This window comes from Xenopus tropicalis, chromosome 5 (assembly GCF_000004195.4).
Source record: "Xenopus tropicalis strain Nigerian chromosome 5, UCB_Xtro_10.0, whole genome shotgun sequence".
NCBI classification, from domain to species: Eukaryota; Metazoa; Chordata; class Amphibia; order Anura; family Pipidae; genus Xenopus; species Xenopus tropicalis.
Genome location: NC_030681.2, coordinates 57393594 through 57413859, shown reverse-complemented (window position 1 = coordinate 57413859; position 20266 = coordinate 57393594). Strand labels below are relative to the sequence as shown.

At 38.5% G+C, this 20266-nt stretch overlaps 1 protein-coding gene across 1 annotated transcript in view; it reads right to left on the bottom strand.

Moving 5' to 3' along the window:
• cep170 (centrosomal protein 170kDa) overlaps window positions 1-20266 on the bottom strand; it is a 51510-nt gene that overhangs the window by 4295 nt on the left and 26949 nt on the right. Inside the window, exons 10-15 of the mRNA XM_002935823.5 lie at window positions 19952-20078; window positions 15073-16731; window positions 13612-13861; window positions 5685-5832; window positions 3591-3758; window positions 1737-1825 (exon numbers count right to left, since the gene is read on the bottom strand). Coding sequence (XP_002935869.3) covers window positions 1737-1825; window positions 3591-3758; window positions 5685-5832; window positions 13612-13861; window positions 15073-16731; window positions 19952-20078 — 2441 coding nt within the window. The remainder of the gene's footprint in view (window positions 1-1736; window positions 1826-3590; window positions 3759-5684; window positions 5833-13611; window positions 13862-15072; window positions 16732-19951; window positions 20079-20266) is intronic.

Genomic DNA, 20266 nt, shown 5'->3' with positions numbered 1-20266 from the left:
TTCCTGGTAGAAAGGTGTATTTTTTGTTTTTAATCATCTGTCATACAATGCCTTTTATTTATAAAATGTTTCAGTGGTTTTAAGACATGATGTTACAAATTAAGTAAACATAAATTAGTTTTGTTTAAAGGACATGTAAAGCCTACATTTGCCTACAATGTATATCAGTTGGGCACATCTCCCCCACCCAGTGTACACCCAGGGGTATATTTATCATGCTGTGTAAAAAGTGGAGTAAAACATCACCGGTGATGGTGTTCATAGCAGCCAATCAGATGCTTTGATTTTCTAGCTGTTGAAATCTAATTGCTGATTTGTTGCCCTGGGCAACATCACCGGTAATGCTTCTCTCCATTTTTTACACATGATAACTATACCCCCCAGTGTACTGCATATATCCCCTCCGTTTTCCAGCACCATCACATTTTCCTAAAGCAAATAGCAGCTTTCACCTGGTGGCCATTTTTCCTCTGATACATAATTGGATACATTTAAATCTGCAAACAGCATATACACACACAGACCCTTATTCAGCATACATTTGATCAAGAATACAGGCTCACACAGGCAGAACTGTCTTTAATAAAAGTTCTGCTTTGTTTGAGCTCAGGAGAGTTGGTTGGGAGAAAAAAAATTGAAGCAGACCGCTAGAGCTGAGTTTCTATGGGAATCAGCAATGCCATCTCTTCACTGGCTGCTAGACTGGGGGGCGTGTTTAGTAATCTGAGCTTAGAACAACTGAGCATGCCCACAAGCCAACAGCCAAAGCAAATTCCTGAGGGAGAGGGCTGAGTCGGTTACAGGAGGAGAAGGAAATCTAAGTGGTTAAGGGGATGTTGCAGACTCACTATTAACCTCTGGACAACCAGTGTGGCAGGTATTGAAAGATTTCAAAGAGACTGTTCACTGATTAAATTGTGTGTGGGGTTTACATGTCCTTTAAGCCTCCCTATTTTCAACACAAGGGAGAAGGAAAGGTAAAAACTAAATAAGCTTGATCAGATTGAAGATGTTCTTTAACACCAAAGAAGTGTGCATTCTGGCTTGTATAGGGATAGGTTGAGCACCAAAACCACGCATAGCTCTATGTGTACATTGTGATATTATGGGTTAAGTGGTCTTCTCAATGACAAAAAAAGTTTTTATAAAAAAAACATTTAGGACTGTGCAGATAGGAAAAGGAGAGGTACTGAAAAGCACCTTTAGAGGGAAAAATATACCCAAAACTGGGGTATATAGAAAAAATTATGGGACGCTACATACACTAACACTACAGTATGTTTCTTACCCTGCCAAACCTGATAGGTAAACACCAGGTTTGACACTTTTCTACATTAATACAAGGGTAAATATACTGTAAATATTGTATAGTAAAATATTGAACAGAGATAGAAAATAGCACAAACAAACAATGTTTCGCTCTTCCACTTGACCAGCATTAGGGCAAAGAAAAGGAGATATCATAGATTTTCACTTTACTCCTGGGTATACTAATTTCTGGTTTGAGGAATACAATAACACAGTGCAAACATTTTCTACTATTGCTAATGTTTTTTACTTTATAAGGAAAGGGCAAGATAAAGAAACAAGATCATGTTACCATTTCTCATATCTGTAAAGTGTGTAAAATAAAAAACAATAATTTTAACAAAGATGTGTACAAATCTGGCACCTTAAGTTATGTACATTCTAGATTATAATGCACCAAAATGCTCCAGAAAAGAAAAAATACCTACCTTATTTTATTAGCAGTTTTGTCAATGGCTTGCCTTATTTTCCGAGAAAACTGAAATACTGAAGAAAGCAATAAGCTATCTCCCATAGCCTGTGTTTAAATAAAAAAGTATGATGACAAGACATAATCATATCAAAACATCCATTTTACAAATGTATTACCAGCATACAATGCCAATTATGAAAATACTGAAAAAACATGTATTCACAAAGCCTGTGTTAATTTTCTCCAGAGCAGTTTTTTTGTTATATTTTCTGGAATTAGCATAATTAGCATAATTATGGTTAATATAGTTTTTCCACTCCATTTCAGCAAACCTATTCTGTACAGATATTTGTGCTGAAAACTAGAGCTTTTTCCAAACTCTTGCAACAAATTATTAAAAAAAAAAAAGTCAAGAATGTCACTGTAAATTTTAGACACATTGTCACATTAAATGCCTGCATACAAACAGCTGATGGGAGCGGATCCACACCCATCCACTTCATGTGTTAAGTGTACTGATAGACATACCTAACTGTACATATGTATGACCTCTTATTGCAGCTTATGAACTGGAGCAAAACTGTTTTGCTTCCCCTTTTTGCATTATTAGCGGGTACCCTTGAATAAATACCCTTTGATTTTTTGTTTTTAATTTCTTAAGGAAAGGACCAATCACTGTGGAAATGAGGGTGCAATCTATCATGTGTCCCCAGTGACTGTAAACTTTAAATTCAGACACCAGGGAAATACTCCCTTTTAAACTGCCTCCTATCCCAGTGATCCCTTCCGGTTGTCATCCTGGCCTGTGCACATGCCCAACTGTGCATGTTTCCGAGAAACAAAGTGCTGGCCCAGAATGGAAGGGTAGGAATTATAATCACTGGAAGTATATCTAACAAATTGGCACCCTTTATGATTAAGGCTTTCCTTGTCCTTCAGCTCTAGTTCTTACAATTTGACTGCCAAGCTCTGTACATTTGCATGCATTGTACTTTTTGGTCTGACACTTCATTAAAGAGTTACATAGTACTGCATCAGTCCTTGCATAACCTCTTAAAGGTGGGCTCTGAATTTGGTTATCTGCCCTTTAGATCAGCTCCCCTTGGGTATGCCCGACACCATTTTGTAGTAACATCACACCTAGGTATAATAATCCACATGGTCCATGATAGGTACAAACAAATAAAATCTAAACCCTGTGATGCATTAAATAAAGTCTGAGTTTGGAAAGATCTCCCTCTTCCATTTTTAAAATAATTTTCCTTCCCATGTTCCATTTTCCATTCCCTTGTATGTTCTTCATAATTCCCCTGTAACGCCCTGGGCTCAGTGGTTCACCGGAATAGAGGGGGTCTGGCTCAACTCATTCTCAGACTCTACTTTCTGGCTAGATCAGCTAGTATACGCCCATTGGTGGCTGGTTCCCAATTAAAATAACCCTGCGTTGGTTCTTGAGGCTGCTACAGTAGGCGCTCTTTTGAAGCCCTCACTAAACTTTCCTACTGAGAAGATTCCTCTTATTATGATACTACTCCAGCTATGAAAACAGTTATACAGGCCTTCCAAAAATCCTAAAAATCTATGTCCCTTTTCATACAGGTTAACACATTTCTTGCTCTTCCTGCTGCTGACTGGCACTGCATGCCCACAGCCAAGTATATAATACAGAGGTAGGCCCAGGTCCTTCTGCAAACTTTCAATACCTGAACGTTAACTTTTATATTGCCATATGCAGCAACTATGGCAATGGAAGCATTTTTAGTAACTAAGAAGATACTTGAAACCATAGAGGTTAAAGTGTCCTCTGTGTCAAGGAAAAGGGAACATAAATGTCAAGAATATGCTTATATTTGTTACTTTAAGAACTCACTTCATCTCTGCTCCAAGTTTTCCTTCTTGTTATTGCTTGAGGTTCAGAAATTTCTTTCTGCGGAGGCTTTGGGTCACCTGATCGAAAGTTTGCCTCTGCTGTTCTGGACTGATTTAAAGGAGGAATCTTTCTAAAGTTCAAACTCTCATCAAAAACTCGATCAACCAGCTAAAAGAAATAAATACACAATTATTTGTAAAGAATAACAGTACAGATTGTGTAAAGAGACAACATGATTTAAAGGAATACTGTCATGGGAAAACATGTTTTTTTCAAAACACATCAGTCAATAGAACTTCTCCAGCAGAATCCTGTATTGAAATCTGTTTTTCAAAAACAGCCATAGCAATATGACCTGTGCTCTGATAAACTTCAGTCACACTTTACTGCTCAGTTGCAAGTTGGAGTGATATCACCCCCCTCCTGATCAGCAGGAAGGAAGGTAGCAAGACAGCAGCTCCCAGTAGATATCAGAATAGCACTCAGTAGTAAGAAATCCAAGTTCAGCTTGGGACTCCTCCAGTTACATGGGAGTAAGAGAAACAATAGGTTACCTCAATACAGTTCTAATGTGTAGTGTTGGCTCAGACTCAGGCACAATGCATTGAGATGGCTGCCTACACACCAATATGTAAACAGTGTAATTTAGAAATAAAAAGTATACTATAGAAATCATGACAGTATTCCTTTAAAGTATAATACAATTAAAATAATTTTATTATTTTTAAATTTTATGGCTATACATTTGAACGTCATTATGATTTTTGATTGTGCTTTATTTTTTGAGTGACTGACAGTTGCGCCCCATAACTTCAAGCGTATCACTCAGAGCATGGCTAAACTATAAATATTTATATCTATATGTATATAGTTATAGAGGTAAACTATACATCTCTCCGAGTGATGTGTAAGATACAGTAGAAGATACGTATAGTGTTCAGTCAGGCTAGGGGAGCCAGTGCAAGTGCTGAGTCACTACCCAGGAAAAATAGGAAAGGCTTTTGGTGAGCCCAGGGGTGACATAACCCAGCTACACCTCTGACCCATCTAAGCCCAACCCCTTGGCAGGTATCATTCAATCCTCCAGAGGCTTTTATACTATAATGCTGGGAAAGCAATTATCCTATCCCGAAAGATGCCTACAGCTCCCTACTTTAAAACACTGGAAGTCTTTAAGGGTGAAGACATTCGGAGCTACTAGTAGCAGCTACTTGGCGTGGCTACTAAAGAAGACAATGCTGATCATTTACTGATAATTGTCTCTATGTGTGTTTTAGCAGATGCATTTTCAGTATTGTCTATGGCAGCGGATTTTTTAGAGTTTAGTAGCCGTGAAATGTAGCTGCTACTAGTAGCCCAGTGTGTCTTCACCCTAATAAAGATGATCATACTCTCTATAAGCTGTCCTATATGACCGTTGCCCTCTATCCGTTGAACTAAACTAGTATATAAGAGCACATTTAAGCTGGCGAATCGAGTCAGCAGCTTGACTGCCTGTGTATGGGCCCTATCAGATGCCATATCCAACAGACAACTAGATGAAAATGTGGCAAGATATTAGTTGAACAGATTTAATAATCCTGTTAGGACAAGGACTGCATTGATTTGTAGATGTGGACTTCTCCCAATAGCCTGCATGCCTACATATTATCAGGTTAAATGATCGGATCAGCCTGATAGTGGCTAGCACAAGGTGGCCATATTGGGCATATTTATCAGCTCATTTGGCAACCTTGCCATCTAATGAAATTCTCACTAAATAATAAGCCTCTCAGTTCTTCTCATTAAAAATCAATTTTGCTCTGTCTCTACACATTAAAAATTTAGAGGAAAAAGAGGATTTTTTTTTTCTACAATATCTATATGTCACATTGGCAAATTATGACAAAAGCTTATACTTACAGGACTGTGCATAAGAGCATATGCCCTATGTTTGAAACCAAAGGTTTAGAACACTCCAGTGATTCCAAGCCCTGCCCACTTTCCCAATAAGGAGATGGGATCAAGTTTTAATTTAAACTTTATAGGTACGGGGTAGGTAATCTGCACAGTGTGGTAGCATGCAATCATAAATAAAGGGTGAAGTTCTCCTACCTCTTCTCTTGTGTCTATGGCTGAGCCAGGAGTTGTAGCTGCAGTGCTTACTGTGGTGCTAGGGGCAGTTCCTGATGATGTCACTGAATCTATCTCTCCTGCTACATCATTGATTTCACGAGCAATAAGAGCCAAATCCTGGCTTATTCTGTCAACCAAATAAGAAAAATATTATTGCATATCCAACATAATGACACAGGTGTGAGATCTATTATTCTGGAAAGCCATTTTCCAATGTAATATCTCATAGAATCCTACAAAATTGTGTCTTGTATTAAGCTAGCATAAATTCATAATGCAGGCAAAACAATACTATTTCATAATGATCTAATGTTTGTAAGACATGGTACTCCAAATCTAATGCGCATGCGCCGGCCAAAATGTTAGGCACCCCCAAGTGACTTTAATCACTTACCTTGTACCCCGGGCTGGTGCCCCTGTTAGGAGAAAACCGGTCCAGCCCGGGGTAGCTGTAAGGAGCGCTTCCTTCTTCCACGTTTCTCCTGCTGCGAAATCCCTGTACCGGCGTATGCGCATTAGAGTGAAAAGCCAACTTTCTTGTTAAAGTTCGGCTTTTCACTCTAATGTGCATGCGCAGCGCGCCAACACGGAAGAAGGAAGCACTGCAGCTACCCCGGGCTGGTGCAGTTCTCTCTTAACAGGGGCACCAGTCTGGGGTACAAGGTAGGCGATTAAAGTCACTTGGGGGTGCCTAACATTTTGGCACCCCCAAGTGACTTTGCCTTTCCTTCTCCTTTAAAGGACAAGGAAAAGCAAAGTCACTTGGGGGTGCCAAAATGTTAGGCACCCCCAAGTGACTTAAATCGCCTACCTTGTACCCCAGACTGGTGCCCCTGTTAAGAGAGAACTGCACCAGCCCGGGGTAGCTGCAGCGCTTCCTTCTCACTTCTTTCACTCTACTGTGTATGCGCCGGTCATGGGGTCCTGGCAAAACGAAGCAGGAAGCGCTCGCTACAGGTACCCCGGGCTGGTGCTGTTTTCTCCTAACAGGAGCACCAGCCTGGGGTACAAGGTAAGCGATTAAAGTCACTTGGGGGTGCCTAACATTTTGGCACCCCCAGTGACTTAGCCTTTCCTTGTCCTTTAAAAGGGAGTTGTAGAGCCAAATTTATCAACAATTGGATTTTAGTGGTTTTAGAGTTTTATTAAAACCATTAGTAAACTCAGTTCCACTAAAACCCCTTATCCGGAATACCCTTGGTCCTGAGCATTCTGGATAATGGGTCCTATACCTGTACAAATGTTACTTCTCAAACAAAAACAAATTTTTATAAGAGGGAGACATACTGGCCCCCATTTCCATTCCATGCACTTGCTCATAAATGATATTACTGTGTCTGACTGTGTCAGGACTATAAACAACGAAGGTGATCAAAGTCTAGTACAGACTCTCTTTTAGCAAAAAGTCTTCACAACACTTAATCCCATCTAAATGTGAATAGCATTGTGTAGCATCTAACAAATTAATATTATGTAATAACTGCAAAAAATTTGTTGTATCTTTAATGTATAGTGGGCAATTTTGGACAAACAGCAGTAAAAACCTATCATTATACCGTAAATGGGTAATGGCTGTGAGTCACAGTTTGTAATATTGGTCTGGCCAGCTGGACATGAATTTTAGACAAAATATAAAAAATGGGTTTTTGGCTGCTCTTTAGTAGCAAAATCAACCAGTTTATTACTAATTATATGTTTTGTCCTTCACTCTGTAAAAACTAAGTAAGCTTTATCAGAAAGGTCTATGTAAATAAAGCCATACACTCTCACAGAAAAGCTGCACTGAGTCCTCTAACAAAAGAAACACAAATTTATTTTCTTCTTTTGTTTATACATGTTCCTCTGTTTCAGATTTCCTGCTCTCAGAAAAATCTTTCAAGGCATGGCAGCAAACTGGAAAATGAGGTTCAATGTTGACAAGTGCAAAGTTATGCACTTTGGTAGGAATAATATAAACGCAAACTATCTACTGAATGGTAGTGTGTTGGGGGTATCCTTAATGGAGAAGGATCTAGGGGTTTTTGTAGATCACAAGTTGTCTAATTCCAGGCAGTGTCATTCTGTGGCTACTACAGCAAATAAAGTGCTGTCTTGTATAAAAAAGGGCATTGACTCAAGGGATGAGAACATATTTTTGCCGCTTTATAAGTCCCTGGTAAGGCCTCACCTTGAGTATGCGGTGCAGTTTTGGGCTCCAGTCCTTAAGAAGGATTTAATGAGCTGGAGAGAGTGCAGAGACGTGCAACTAAACTGGTAAAGGGGATGGAAGATTTAAGCTATGAGGTTAGACTGTCGAGGTTGGGGTTGTTTTCTCTGGAAAAGAGGCGCTTGCGAGGGGACATGATTACTCTGTACAAGTACATTAGAGGGGATTATAGGCAGTTGGGGGATGTTCTTTTTTCCCATAAAAACAATCAGCGCACCAGAGGTCACCCCTATAGATTAGAGGAACGGAGCTTCCATTTGAAGCAGCGTAGGTGGTTTTTCACGGTGAGGGCAGTGAGGCTGTGGAATGCCCTTCCTAGTGATGTGGTAATGGCAGACTCTGTTAATGCCTTTAAGAGGGGCCTGGATGAGTTTTTGAACAAGCAGAATATCCAAGGCTATTGTGATACTAATATCTACAGTTAGTATTACTGGTTGTATATATATAGTTTATGTATGTGAGTGTATAGATTGGTTAGTATAGGTTGTGTGCTGGGTTTACTCGGATGGGTTGAACTTGATGGACAATGGTCTTTTTTCAACCCTATGTAACTATGTAACTATGGCACGAATCTGCTCAGTTTGCTTCCCTCTCCCTTCTCCTGTTACCTCTCCCTTTATTTCTCTCTCGCCCCCTCACAGCTGTGCTGTGTAATCTGAGCTACCAGTAGCCAGAGCTGCAGCTTGAGACCAAGCTAAAATGGCAGCTGCTATCTTAAACAAACAGAGGAAGTGCTAGAGCTGTTTACTTAGGTGTGCTAAAGATTTCTAAAGAATAAATATACCATTCTAGCTTGCACTATTGTGACTAATCTATTGGCAATACAATGCCAAATTGTCTTTCCTTCTCCTTTATCCTTCTTTTGGGCTCCCTGTTTTTCTTCCATTTCTCCATGTCCATGTGCGCACACAGACAATTCAGTTTATTTAATTTGAACAGAATCACCCACTTGAAATACAAATATTTAAATATAAAAGGTGCCAAAAATGTTGTGCACTCCATTTTAGAATCTGTTTGGAATAAAGTGAGATTTAGCATTTTTTCAGCTTTTTTCCAATGCAAAGAAAATAAATACATGCGTGAATATCACTTTTAACCCTTTCCCTGCCATGAACGTAGGTACTACGTTGTTTTAAAAAAAGCAGTTTCCTGCCAACACCGTAGTACCTACGTTCTTTCAGCCTAAGCGCTTCTCTCTGCACCGGTGGCAGATGTGCCCCCAACCCCTTCGGCAACGAGCCAAGGGGGTTGGGGGGGATGGTCCTGCGATGCGATTGTCGCAGGACCATCCTACAAGCAGCAGATGCAAGCACATCGCATCTGCTGCTTGAACTGCTTCCTACTCCCCCCCCCAGCGCCGCCTCCCACCTACTTCCTCGACGACTGCAGGAAGGAGGAGCAGGGAACCGATCTGACCTTCAGGACAGGTAAGTGCGATTTTATTTTTATTTATACACACTTTTACACACACTTACATACATTTATATACATTTATACAAACATACAACACAATTTAGCACAGGTTTTTTTTTCCACTTTGCACACCTATATACACTTATATACACTCATATACACACTGTCACACAACTTTTACATGTGCACATGTATACACAAACTCACAAAAACTTTTTAAAATTTTTTTTTTAATTTTACTTCTTTTTTTAACATTTTATTTCCCCCAAAAACGGTTTATTTTGACAGCGTGACTATAGGATCAGATATTCTGACCACTAATTATGCTGTCATGTGACTTATTTTGTTGTTTCATTGATTTGCACAATTTCTGTGGTTTTATTGCATTTTTATCCCTATATTAGTATTCCTGATCTGTTTTTAGCATAGCTTTGCCATGTGTAACTTTGGTGTAGAAAAATAACTTTACCTATTTTGAATTCATCAGAATGTGTACTTTCCAAAAATATATGGTTTTCTGGGGGTCCCTGTGTAGTTAGGGGGTCTTACGGCACATAATACGCTGACAGGGGGCTCTGTATGCAAAAGCTGAGTTGGCAGGTGAGAAATCCTTATGCGCTATTTTCATTTTGGGGTCAGTACATACCACAGACTTTGGTATATCTATGCATATTGGGCATCAAACTGTTCAGTAGACCTCTGGTGTTCCTATTTGGGGTGATTTGCCATTGTATGCAAGAAATTGTGTGAGATAAATGCGGCAAACTGCAATATTTTAATGCGATTTTCTGAAATGTCATAAAAACCACTAGCTTTAGGAAAGCTTTGCAGATTGGTACTTTGGTGTAGAAAGGACTCTTTACCCATGTTAGATTTGTCAGAATGTGTACTTTCCAAAAATATAGGGTTTTTAGGGGTCACCCTACATTTCTGCAGCTTCTACCTCTCATAAAACTGCCGTGTGTTTATGAATTAGGTAAAGATAAGCCATGAAATTAGTGTGCACAAGGTATATTTGGGGGTCTCTAAGTGCCATGTGCTTTGATAAACCTATGTACAGTGGCCATTAAACTGATCAGTAAACCTCTGGGGTTCATATTTAGGGTGTTTTGTCTTGGTACCTAATGACCTGTAGAAAAAAAAGATGCTGCATAGTGGAAGTTTTGAGGTGATTTTTGGAAATGCCATAAAAATCGTCAAACTTAGGAAAGCTTTATGGCTTGGTACTTTGGAGTAGAAAGACATGGGTACCCATTTTAGATTTGGGGGAATGTGTACTTTCCAAAAATATATGACTTTCTGGGGTGAATGTACTTTTTACTAACTTTATCCCACATATAATGATGTAAATGTGTTGATTTTGCAAAAGCTGAAATGACAGAAATGATAGATCATATGGGGATATGTTCACATTGGGGCCCCTACATGCCACATACTTAGGTAAACCTATACATATTGGGCATCAAACTGTTCAGTGGGCCCCTGGCCTTCATATTTAGGGTGTTTTATCTTGGTACCTAATGCTATGTGGGATATAAGATGCTGGAAACTGGAAGCTTTGAGTGGATTTTTGGAAATGTTATCAAAATTGCCAACTTTAGGAAAGCTTTGCGGCTTGGTACTTTGGAGTAGAAACACATGGGTACCCATTTTTATATTTTCCAAAAATATATGGCTTTCTGGGGTGAATTTACTTTTTACTAGCGTTATCCCACATATAATGATGTAAATGTTGATTTTGCAGGAGCTGAAATTACAGAAATGACAGTACATATGGGGGTATGTTCACATTGGGGCCCCTATATTCCACTTACTTAGGTAAACCTATACATATTGGGCATCAAACTGTTCAGTGGACCCCTGGCGTTCATATTTAGGGTGTTTTATTTGGTTACTTTATGACCTTTAGGAGTTAAGATACTATAGACTGGAAGCTTTGAAGCGATTTTGATAAAAAACTTTAGGAAAGCATTGTGACTTGATAGTTTGGAGCAGACAGACAGCTGTGCCTATTCTGGATTCCCCAGAATCTGTTCTTTCTAAAAAATGTAAAATTTTCTGGGATAAACTTTCTGTTAGCGGAATTTTTGGCCTTAAAATTTAAAGTATTCAGCTTTCTGGAGCAGTGCTTTGGGAATTTGGTAGTGTACTGCTGGAGGTTTTTGACCTATACAAGTGAGAAATCTCCATAAAACTATATATATTTGGTATTGGCACGTTCAGGAGACATGGGACTTTCCAAATCAGGTGTATTTTCATGCATACAATAATTTTTGTTTCTGGTATATGTGTTTATATTATGGAAAATATTTTTTTAATTTTTTAGACATTTAGAAGCCTATATCTTGTTACAAAATTGGAATTACACAAAAATTCTACCATATTTTAAAAGCTTAGGTTGTCCTGAAAAAAATTATATATTGTTTTCCTGGGTAAACTAAAAGTCCCCCCGAGGAAAGGCCCCTAAAGTGAAACAGTGCAAAATGTTCAAAAACTGTCTGGCAGTAGAAGTTCCGCTTTGTCCAAAATGGCTGGCAGTGAAAGGGTTAAACAATTTCTGTTCAATTCCACAAGATGACTGATAAATTGTTTAAAAAAGTTTAAAGGTGCCAAAATTTTTGACCACAACTGTACCTTAAATATGTTAACTGCATTATTTCTTTATAAAAGGTGAGATTATTATAACAGGGGAAATGTCTGGTAAATTCTGGAAGTTGAAAAAAACATTTAGTGCATGCATACATGTAGAAGTAATTCTGTATGTACAGTGTGCTATATTAAATTTTACTGTTAATAACAATTAAAGGTGGCCATACATGTTACAATTAAGATCTTTCCCACCCTCCGCTGACGTTCAGAGCTAAATCGTCAGATATGTAGGTAGAAACAAAAGGAAGTTTACTTCCACTTGACGATTCAGCCCTAAACGCAGATTTTGCTCAAAATCTTTTAAATCGCCTGATCGATGAGACGATTGATATCAGACACCTGTGCGATATCAGTTGTCTTGTCAATCCGCCATACATGCACCAAACATTGTACCGAACAAGGTTTTGTATTATACTATCCATGAGCGTATGTCCAGGTTAAGGTAACTGCATAACATTTTACAGTCAGCTATCTTCCACTATGTGAAAATTCACACTTCCCACATTTTAGACAATCGCCAAACTTCTTTTTCTGTGTTAAAGGAACAGTAACACCAAAAAATTAAAGAGCTTTAAAGTAATAAAAATATAACGCCCTGCACTGGTAAAACTGGTGTGTTTGCTACAGAAACCCTACTATAGTTTATATAATAAGCTGCTGTGTAGCCCCGGGGACAGCCATTCAAGCTGGAAAAAAGGAGAAAAGGCACAGGTTACATAGCAGATAACAGATAAGTTCTGTAGAATACAATAGTGTTTTATCTGTTATCTGCTAAGTGCCTGTGCCTTTTCTCCTTTGAATGGCTGCCTCCATGGCTACATAGCAGCTTATTTATATAAATTATAGTAGACTTTCTGAAGTAAACACACAACTTTTACCAGTGCAGGGCAGCAGCACATTATATTTTAGTTACTTTTATACACTTTCATTTTTTGGTGTTACTGTTCCTTTAAGATAAATTAAACTCTGGAAGATGTATTGTTGAACTATAGTTTCATATGTTTTTATGTTTTTAAGTCAAATATAACTCATAAAAATATAAAACTTTTCAAGCTGAAGATAATGATCCCAAATGATGATGATGACTGGGATAAAGGAAGGTAAGTACAATTTCTCATTTTACTTAAATGTATTGTGTATGCATTACCCTGGTCAAGCTGACCAGAACAGCTGTAGGAGACAGAAACACAGATTGGCTGGTCATGCCCAACTTAATATTGGAGGGAAGTTTTGACCTTGATAAAGAAGTATCAAGCCTCATCCTAATAGTGTTAGATTTTCATAAAATCTAGGCTGATGCAAGACAATTCTAAATTTGTCACGATTGCTTCTGTCTCATTTACCTGCTTGCTTATTTTATTCCTTATATAATGGCCTGGGGTGGACAGTGAGCAATTGTTTGGGGGTTAATGCTTTTAAAACAATAACATCTTTTAAAATATAATCTGCAAGTATTATTCATAATTAGCTATTTTTTTGGGCAGTACTCAAATAATTTTGCTTAATTTGTAAACTTTGGCAAAAATATCTAACTGCAATACAGTGGCGGAATAAACATATTTTTCCACACCAAAAAAGAAACTAAACAAAGTCTTTGATTAAAACAAATTAATTATACATGCCTAATATCAACATTACCTAGCTATTTCCTCTCGATGTGCTGTCCAATCACGAATATAATCTTCTTGTTCTTTAACTCTATGTTTAAATATTGAAGCATTTAAAGTTGCAGGCTGAACTGCTGTACCGATTCCAGTAGAATGCAATCTCTGACTCTTAGCTGGAGAAGTACGAAGCCGTGTAGGTTTTAGAGAGTTTCGATTAGATCCAAACTCATCTTCTGAAGTGGAAGCATATTCTGGAGTGGTGCGTCTCCACCGGACATTCACTGAGAAAAATATATTTGTTGTAAGGATGGTGAGAAATTAGTTTTTAGAAGAACTAAGAACACTATGCCCATGCCGTAATTGACAATTTATTATAACCAGAACATAGTACTGATCAGTATCAACAACAGATTTATGCTTTCTGGTCAGCCATGGAAAATGCAGCTGAAAAGTGGATATACCATGGAAAATGCAGCTGAAAAGTGGATATACCATGGAAAATGCAGCTGAAAAACAGATATATTACCTCAGTTTGTATATATTTTGTTAGTTTTATTTATTTTATATTCATCACATACTTTTGGAATTTAAGGGAATAAAAAAAAAATCACTCTGGATGAATGTTTCTACATATTTTGGCTGGGACATAGATTCATTAGATAATGATGCATCCTACTAAATTATCTTAATCTAAAAATCAACTTATTATACTATAAGATTTATTTTCTCTGATTCAGGGATTACAGTGAATTGCTGATATGTTAACGCCAAGACCCGATACCCAGCGAACACAGAGTTGTCATCTTTTAACAAAGACTATACGGGTAGGAGTCAGGCTGTCAAACATTGTTTCACAGCAAGAATGTAGTGAGTGTGGGTGCAAGGAAGGGGAAAAAAGGTGAAATCAAGGCACGTCAGGACGGATAGATAAGCAATAAAAATTTACTGGCAAGTACATTTCTAGTAAATTTGTAATACCGGCCTTGGCTAGTATTTTACTGTCTAGGCCGGTAAAATACCGGCCAGGTGACAACCCTTAGGTGACAGAACTTTTTTTACTTTTTCCAATCATCCAGCATACTAGAATACGTAATATAAAAAAATCAACTAGTTCCTCTACACATGAATATTTAAAGAATTGTTATGGTTCCTACATTCCCCATATCCTATGTAGATAATCATTTTTTTCATATAACCTCTCAATTTTGCAAAATGTATGGTATTCAAGTTACATCTGGGACTGAGCCATGAAATGCACATGCTTGTGTATCTTTTTAAACTTTTAGCTGCATACCAGTATGTTTTGATCCAGTTAGCTTGAAAAGAGGAGGGGGGCGGGGTTATCCACCATAATTTTAATGATAAGAACACTATTTCTGAGATCTATCTATAAAATAAGTACAAATATTAAAAAGCAGAGTAATCTCTAAACTAATTATAATATGTTTAAAAAAATCATCAATAAATTTCATCAAAATATTAAAATACTCACAAGGAGGAGAACTATGAGTTGATGTCTTTGTGTCTGATAAGCGAGAAATGCTGTTGGCTCTGGCTCGAGTAGATCCTTTAACGTCTGTTGGAGGAAGAGATTTTAAACCACTTCTAAATGTAGATTCTGGAGTACGAGAAGAACCAGGACTCCGTGATATTGTTGCTTCAGAGTCACTGCGAGCTGATAAAGAACCCAGCCTTGTTCTACGGGGCTGAGCAAGCAAATCAATCCTTGAGAGAGCTTTCTTACCAGAAGGCGGTTTTGATGTTGAACTGGTAGTTGATACTTCAGAAGCAACAGATGCTTTATCAGCATCGCCAATTTCTGAATCTGAAGCCTCACCTAAGCGTGATCTACGCAACAGTGAAGTCCTAGTTGGACGAGGTCTTGGGAGTGTAACAGATTTACTAGAGGGAGCAGATTTTACTAAAGCACTTTTATCTTTGGTAGTTTTGGAGTGCAAAGGTTCATCTGCAACATTAAATTCACATTTTGAAGCCGACCTTCCAGAGTATGTTTCTTGATCAGATGATACAATATCTGAGACTGATGAAAGTCTAGAGGTTTGATCATCAGTTACACAACCTGCAGGTGGCTGCTTATTTCTTTGACTTGCTTGCAGTGTTTTACGGATTTCTGTTCTAGATGAAACTTCATGAGCTCGCACTTTATTCTTTTTGTCAATTTTTTCTCTATTTAAAGATGGTGATTTTGAAAAGTCTTTGGAAGCAGAAGAGGATGTCTCTTTGTAAAGACTGCTGAATGTCTTTCTCTTTTGCGGGCATTTTTTTTCTGCATCACCAGCAGCAAGACTAATGGTACTAGCTGTATCAACATCTGATTCAGGAGAAATAGAATTATCTTGGTTATAGCTTGGGGTTTCTGGGCCATCATCAGTTTTGCTGTCATCTCTCAACTTTGCCTCAAGAAAAGCCATGACTGCTTCTGTATCTTTCAAAAGTAACGTTGTATCCATGCTTGAGTCAGTGTCTACAGAATCGCTTCTCTCTCTTATATTAGTTACAGAAGCAAGTGTAGGTGATGATCCAGTCAATTTATTAATACGTGGTATTAACTCGATAGGAACATTTGTACTTGGCTTGTCAATTGTAAAGCTACCCTGTCTTACTAAAGGCTTTGTGGTATCTTTTCTATCAGATTCAACAGTTTTCAAGCTCTGGGTATTTGATACAGTCTCTGTTTTCCTTCCATCGTCAGTATGATTTGATTGTATAACTGGGGATTTTGAAGACAAATAAGCTTTTTGGGTTTTTGAATCATCTTTTGGTTTGATGGGCTTGACTGTGACTTGCTTTGAGGATGATCTGCTAGAAGAACGTTGATTGTGTTCAGCTTGGTCATGTTTAGGTTTGGATTCTAACTTCAAAGTGTTATCATCTCCCATGTGGTTCTTTTTTGTTATAGCTCTTGTTTCTAACAAGTTTAAATTATCTTTCTTGGGTGCATGAGTTGGTGTCTCTTTTTCCTGTAATTCTGTATCTTGTTTTTCTCCAATCTCTGATCTGTGATAGGCACCTTTACTGTTAGAAACCTTTATTTCTTCTTTAGGAACCAGGGGTAATGTTCTCCTGACCCGATCATTTTGACAAGTCAAAGATGCTGCTGATCCATTGCTTTTGACTGACAAGTCTGCATCTAAAATGGAGAAGAAAAACTGAAAAATCATATCTCAGTATATATATATATCAATTGCAACAGGATCACTTTAAATTCATGAAGAAAGAAAGAAGAAAGTTTAATAAGCAGCACCTATAAAAGAACACTAACATTTGTGTGATATTTTATGTACAGTATATGGACGTAACAATGTTTTCACTGTCAATATTGAATGCACTCATTCACCACCTCCGACCTCACATAATTAAATAGTAAGTAAAGTATAAAGTATAATGTAAGTAAAGTTCATTTTGCTCAACTAACATGATAGAAAAGGATTTGTAATTATTTTTTAGGGTGAAAGGTCCCCTTTAATACATACAAACTCACTCACTCTATTCATTCCTATGGGATTTTTAAATGCATATTTATCAAATGGTGAGTTCTAACTTTTACCCATGAATAAATGCCCTTCTAAAAATCCCAAAGGAATAAACAAAGCATGGGCGAGTTTTTATTTATTTATAAATCTGCCTCTAACTATTCTAAAACTGCTGTCACTTCTGTGTCCGTCTCAAATCATGTTTCTAAAATATCAGCCCTACTACAAATATCACCTCCAGCCTTAAATTACCGTTAGGAGCCACCTTACACCTGCAACATGAACTTATATCTATCAAACAGAACACCAGCTCTTCATCTGCTATCACATCCTCTTGGAAAACTAAACGGAAACTACAAATTAAACTGGCATTTTAATATACAATACAGAAATAATATCTATAAGCCTAATACACAGAGCAAACTCTCAATTCCAACCTCAAAACCATACTACTAAAAAATTTTTCTGACTTTTAGTTTGCTTACAGGGATACTGATGTGCTTTTTATTTCTTAATGACACTGTTTACATAGCAAATAATTATGTTGGGTTGGAAAACTCAACATACTGTTCTTCGACTTCAGTTTATTCTTCCGCTTTTTCTTCTTTTTAGCGCCCCCCATTTTCTATACACTACTCCTCCTACAGTTTTAGGGGTACAATACCCAAACTCTCCACAATTCTTTGCTCTACAGCGGAGCAGGGTGCTTGTGCTTTTCTAAGGGATCCCGCAACCCGTCTTTTTGTGGCGCTACTCCGAACACCCCAATTTTTTCCATTGACTTTAAAGGACAAGGCAAAGGCAAAGTCACTTGGGGGTGCCAAAATGTTAGGCACCCCCAAGTGACTTTAATCGCTTACCTTCTACCCCGGGCTGGTGCCCCTGTACGGAGAGAACAACACCAGCCTGGGGTAGCTGCAGCGCTTCCTTCTTCTTGCTTCAGTGCGCGTGCATGTGCAGTAGAGTGAAAAAGCCGAACTTAAACAGAGAAATCGGCTTTTCACTCTACTGCGCATGCGCCTGTCTTTAGTCGTTTCAAAACGCAGGTGGAAGGAGAAAGCGCTGCAGCTACCCCAGGCTGGTGTTGTTCTCTCCATACAGGGGCACCAGCCCGGGGTAGGAGGTAAGCGATTAAAGTCACTTGGGGGTGCCTAACATTTTGGCACCCCCAAGTGACTTAGGCTTTCCTTCTCCTTTAACAGGGAAGATTTTCAAACAGCTGCCACACTTACAGCTTTGAAGCTACACCCCCCAAACTTGAACACCATAATAATGGGGTCACCCAGAATGAAACAGCAACATTTGTTGGATGACCGCAAAATGGGAAGGGCCAACAACAGCCAATCAAATTTCACCCATTTATGGGGAAATTGAAACTGCTGCTAATCTTACAGCTACACTCCCCAAACTTGAATCACATACTCATGGGGTCAGCCTGAATGAAAATTTGATGATTGCTGGATGCCCAAAAGTGGGCAGGGCTGTGAACAGCCAATCAGATTTTACCTATTGACTTGGCGGAAATTCAACCTGCAGCCATTCTCAAAGTAATAACACCAGGGTCCCCAAACTTTGCAGAGTTAGGCATCAGGTAACTGCAATGCAAAATTTTAAAAAAGTGGGTGGAGCCACCAACAGCTAATCAGATTGACCTTTAATGGGGAAATTCAACCTGCTGTCATTCTCACAGTATTAACCCTAGGATCCCCAAACTTTTCACAGTTGGTCACTAGGGGACTGCAGTGTTAGGTTTGAAAAAGTGGGCGGAGCCACCAACAGCCAATCAGCTTTCACCTTTTGAATTTTATTGGTTTGATGCCAGGGTTACCAAACTTTGCACAGTCAGTCACTGGGTAACTTCTTACTCAAGGTTAGAAAAAGTGGGCGGGGCTGCCAAAAGCCACATTTCTTTCATTGTTTTCAGTGGGAAAATTTTAACTGCTGCCAATCTCACATGTTAAATGTCAGGGTCCCTAAACTTTGCACAGTTTGCCATTGGGTGACTATATTCCAAGTTTAGAAAAGTGGGCATGGCCAACAACAGCCAATCAGATTTCACCTATAGACTTCATATGTTTAAATGTAAACTGCTGCCGTTCTTTACATAGTAATACTAAGGTCCCCAAACTTTGCAGAGCTAGTCACCAGGTAACTGCAGTTCAGAGTCAGAAAAAGTGTGTGGAGCCATCAACGTAAAATCAGATTTTTACTATTGGGGGAAATTCAACCTGCTGCAATTCTCACAGTATTGACACCAGGGTCACAAGGGTACTGCATTTTTAGGTTTTAAAAAAAGTGGGTGGAGCCACCCTTCACCTATTGATTTTTTTTTTGGTTTTAATTTAAAATGTTGCCTTTCTCACACTATTACATGTGTGCTGTAAAGTTCATGTAATCAAGTATGTAGGCTTACAGAGGCAGAACGTACTTTAAATAAAAGTTCTGCTTGGATTGTACCTTGTAATGGTTAAGTTGAGCTCAGTACAGGAGGCTAAGTGAAAAACATGTTTCTCCATCAGAGTGCACAGCTAGAGCAGCCTGGAGGGTGATGTTTGATAACCTGAGTTGAGAAGAACTGTGCATGCTCATTTAGCCAAAGGGAGGGGATGCTGCAGCCTTACTTCTAAACTTTGAACAACAGGTGTGGCAGATATTTATAGATTTCAAAAAGGCTGTACACTGATTATTTTTTTGTGGGGGGTTTACATGTCCTTTAACAGGATACTGTACAATATATAACAGCATATATGAAACTCTGTAACGTTCTGTTTAAATCTGCATTTTTCCAAACCATTTCATATCAGGACCACAAACAGCATTAAGGGTATTTTTACAGTTTACTTCAAGGGATATCAAAAGCTACACAACAGAAATTACCATTTTCAACAGCAGCAGGTACATCACTTTCAAATCTTCCATTTTCTTGGTCATGTCCTATGTGATTTGAAGCAAGACTTGCCCACTGCGAGACCCAGCGTTTTTTTCCACATAAAGAGGAAGCTTCCTAGAATGAAAAATACATGCTAAAATTTACTAGAGCAATCCCTATAAAGACTGTTTCTGTATATCTTCTATGTAGCACTTCAGCTTTTAAAGCTTTCATAATAGAGATGCACCGAATCCAGGATTCGGTTCAGGATTCAGCCAAGATTCAGACTTTTTGGCAGGATTCGGCCAAATCCATTCTCCTGG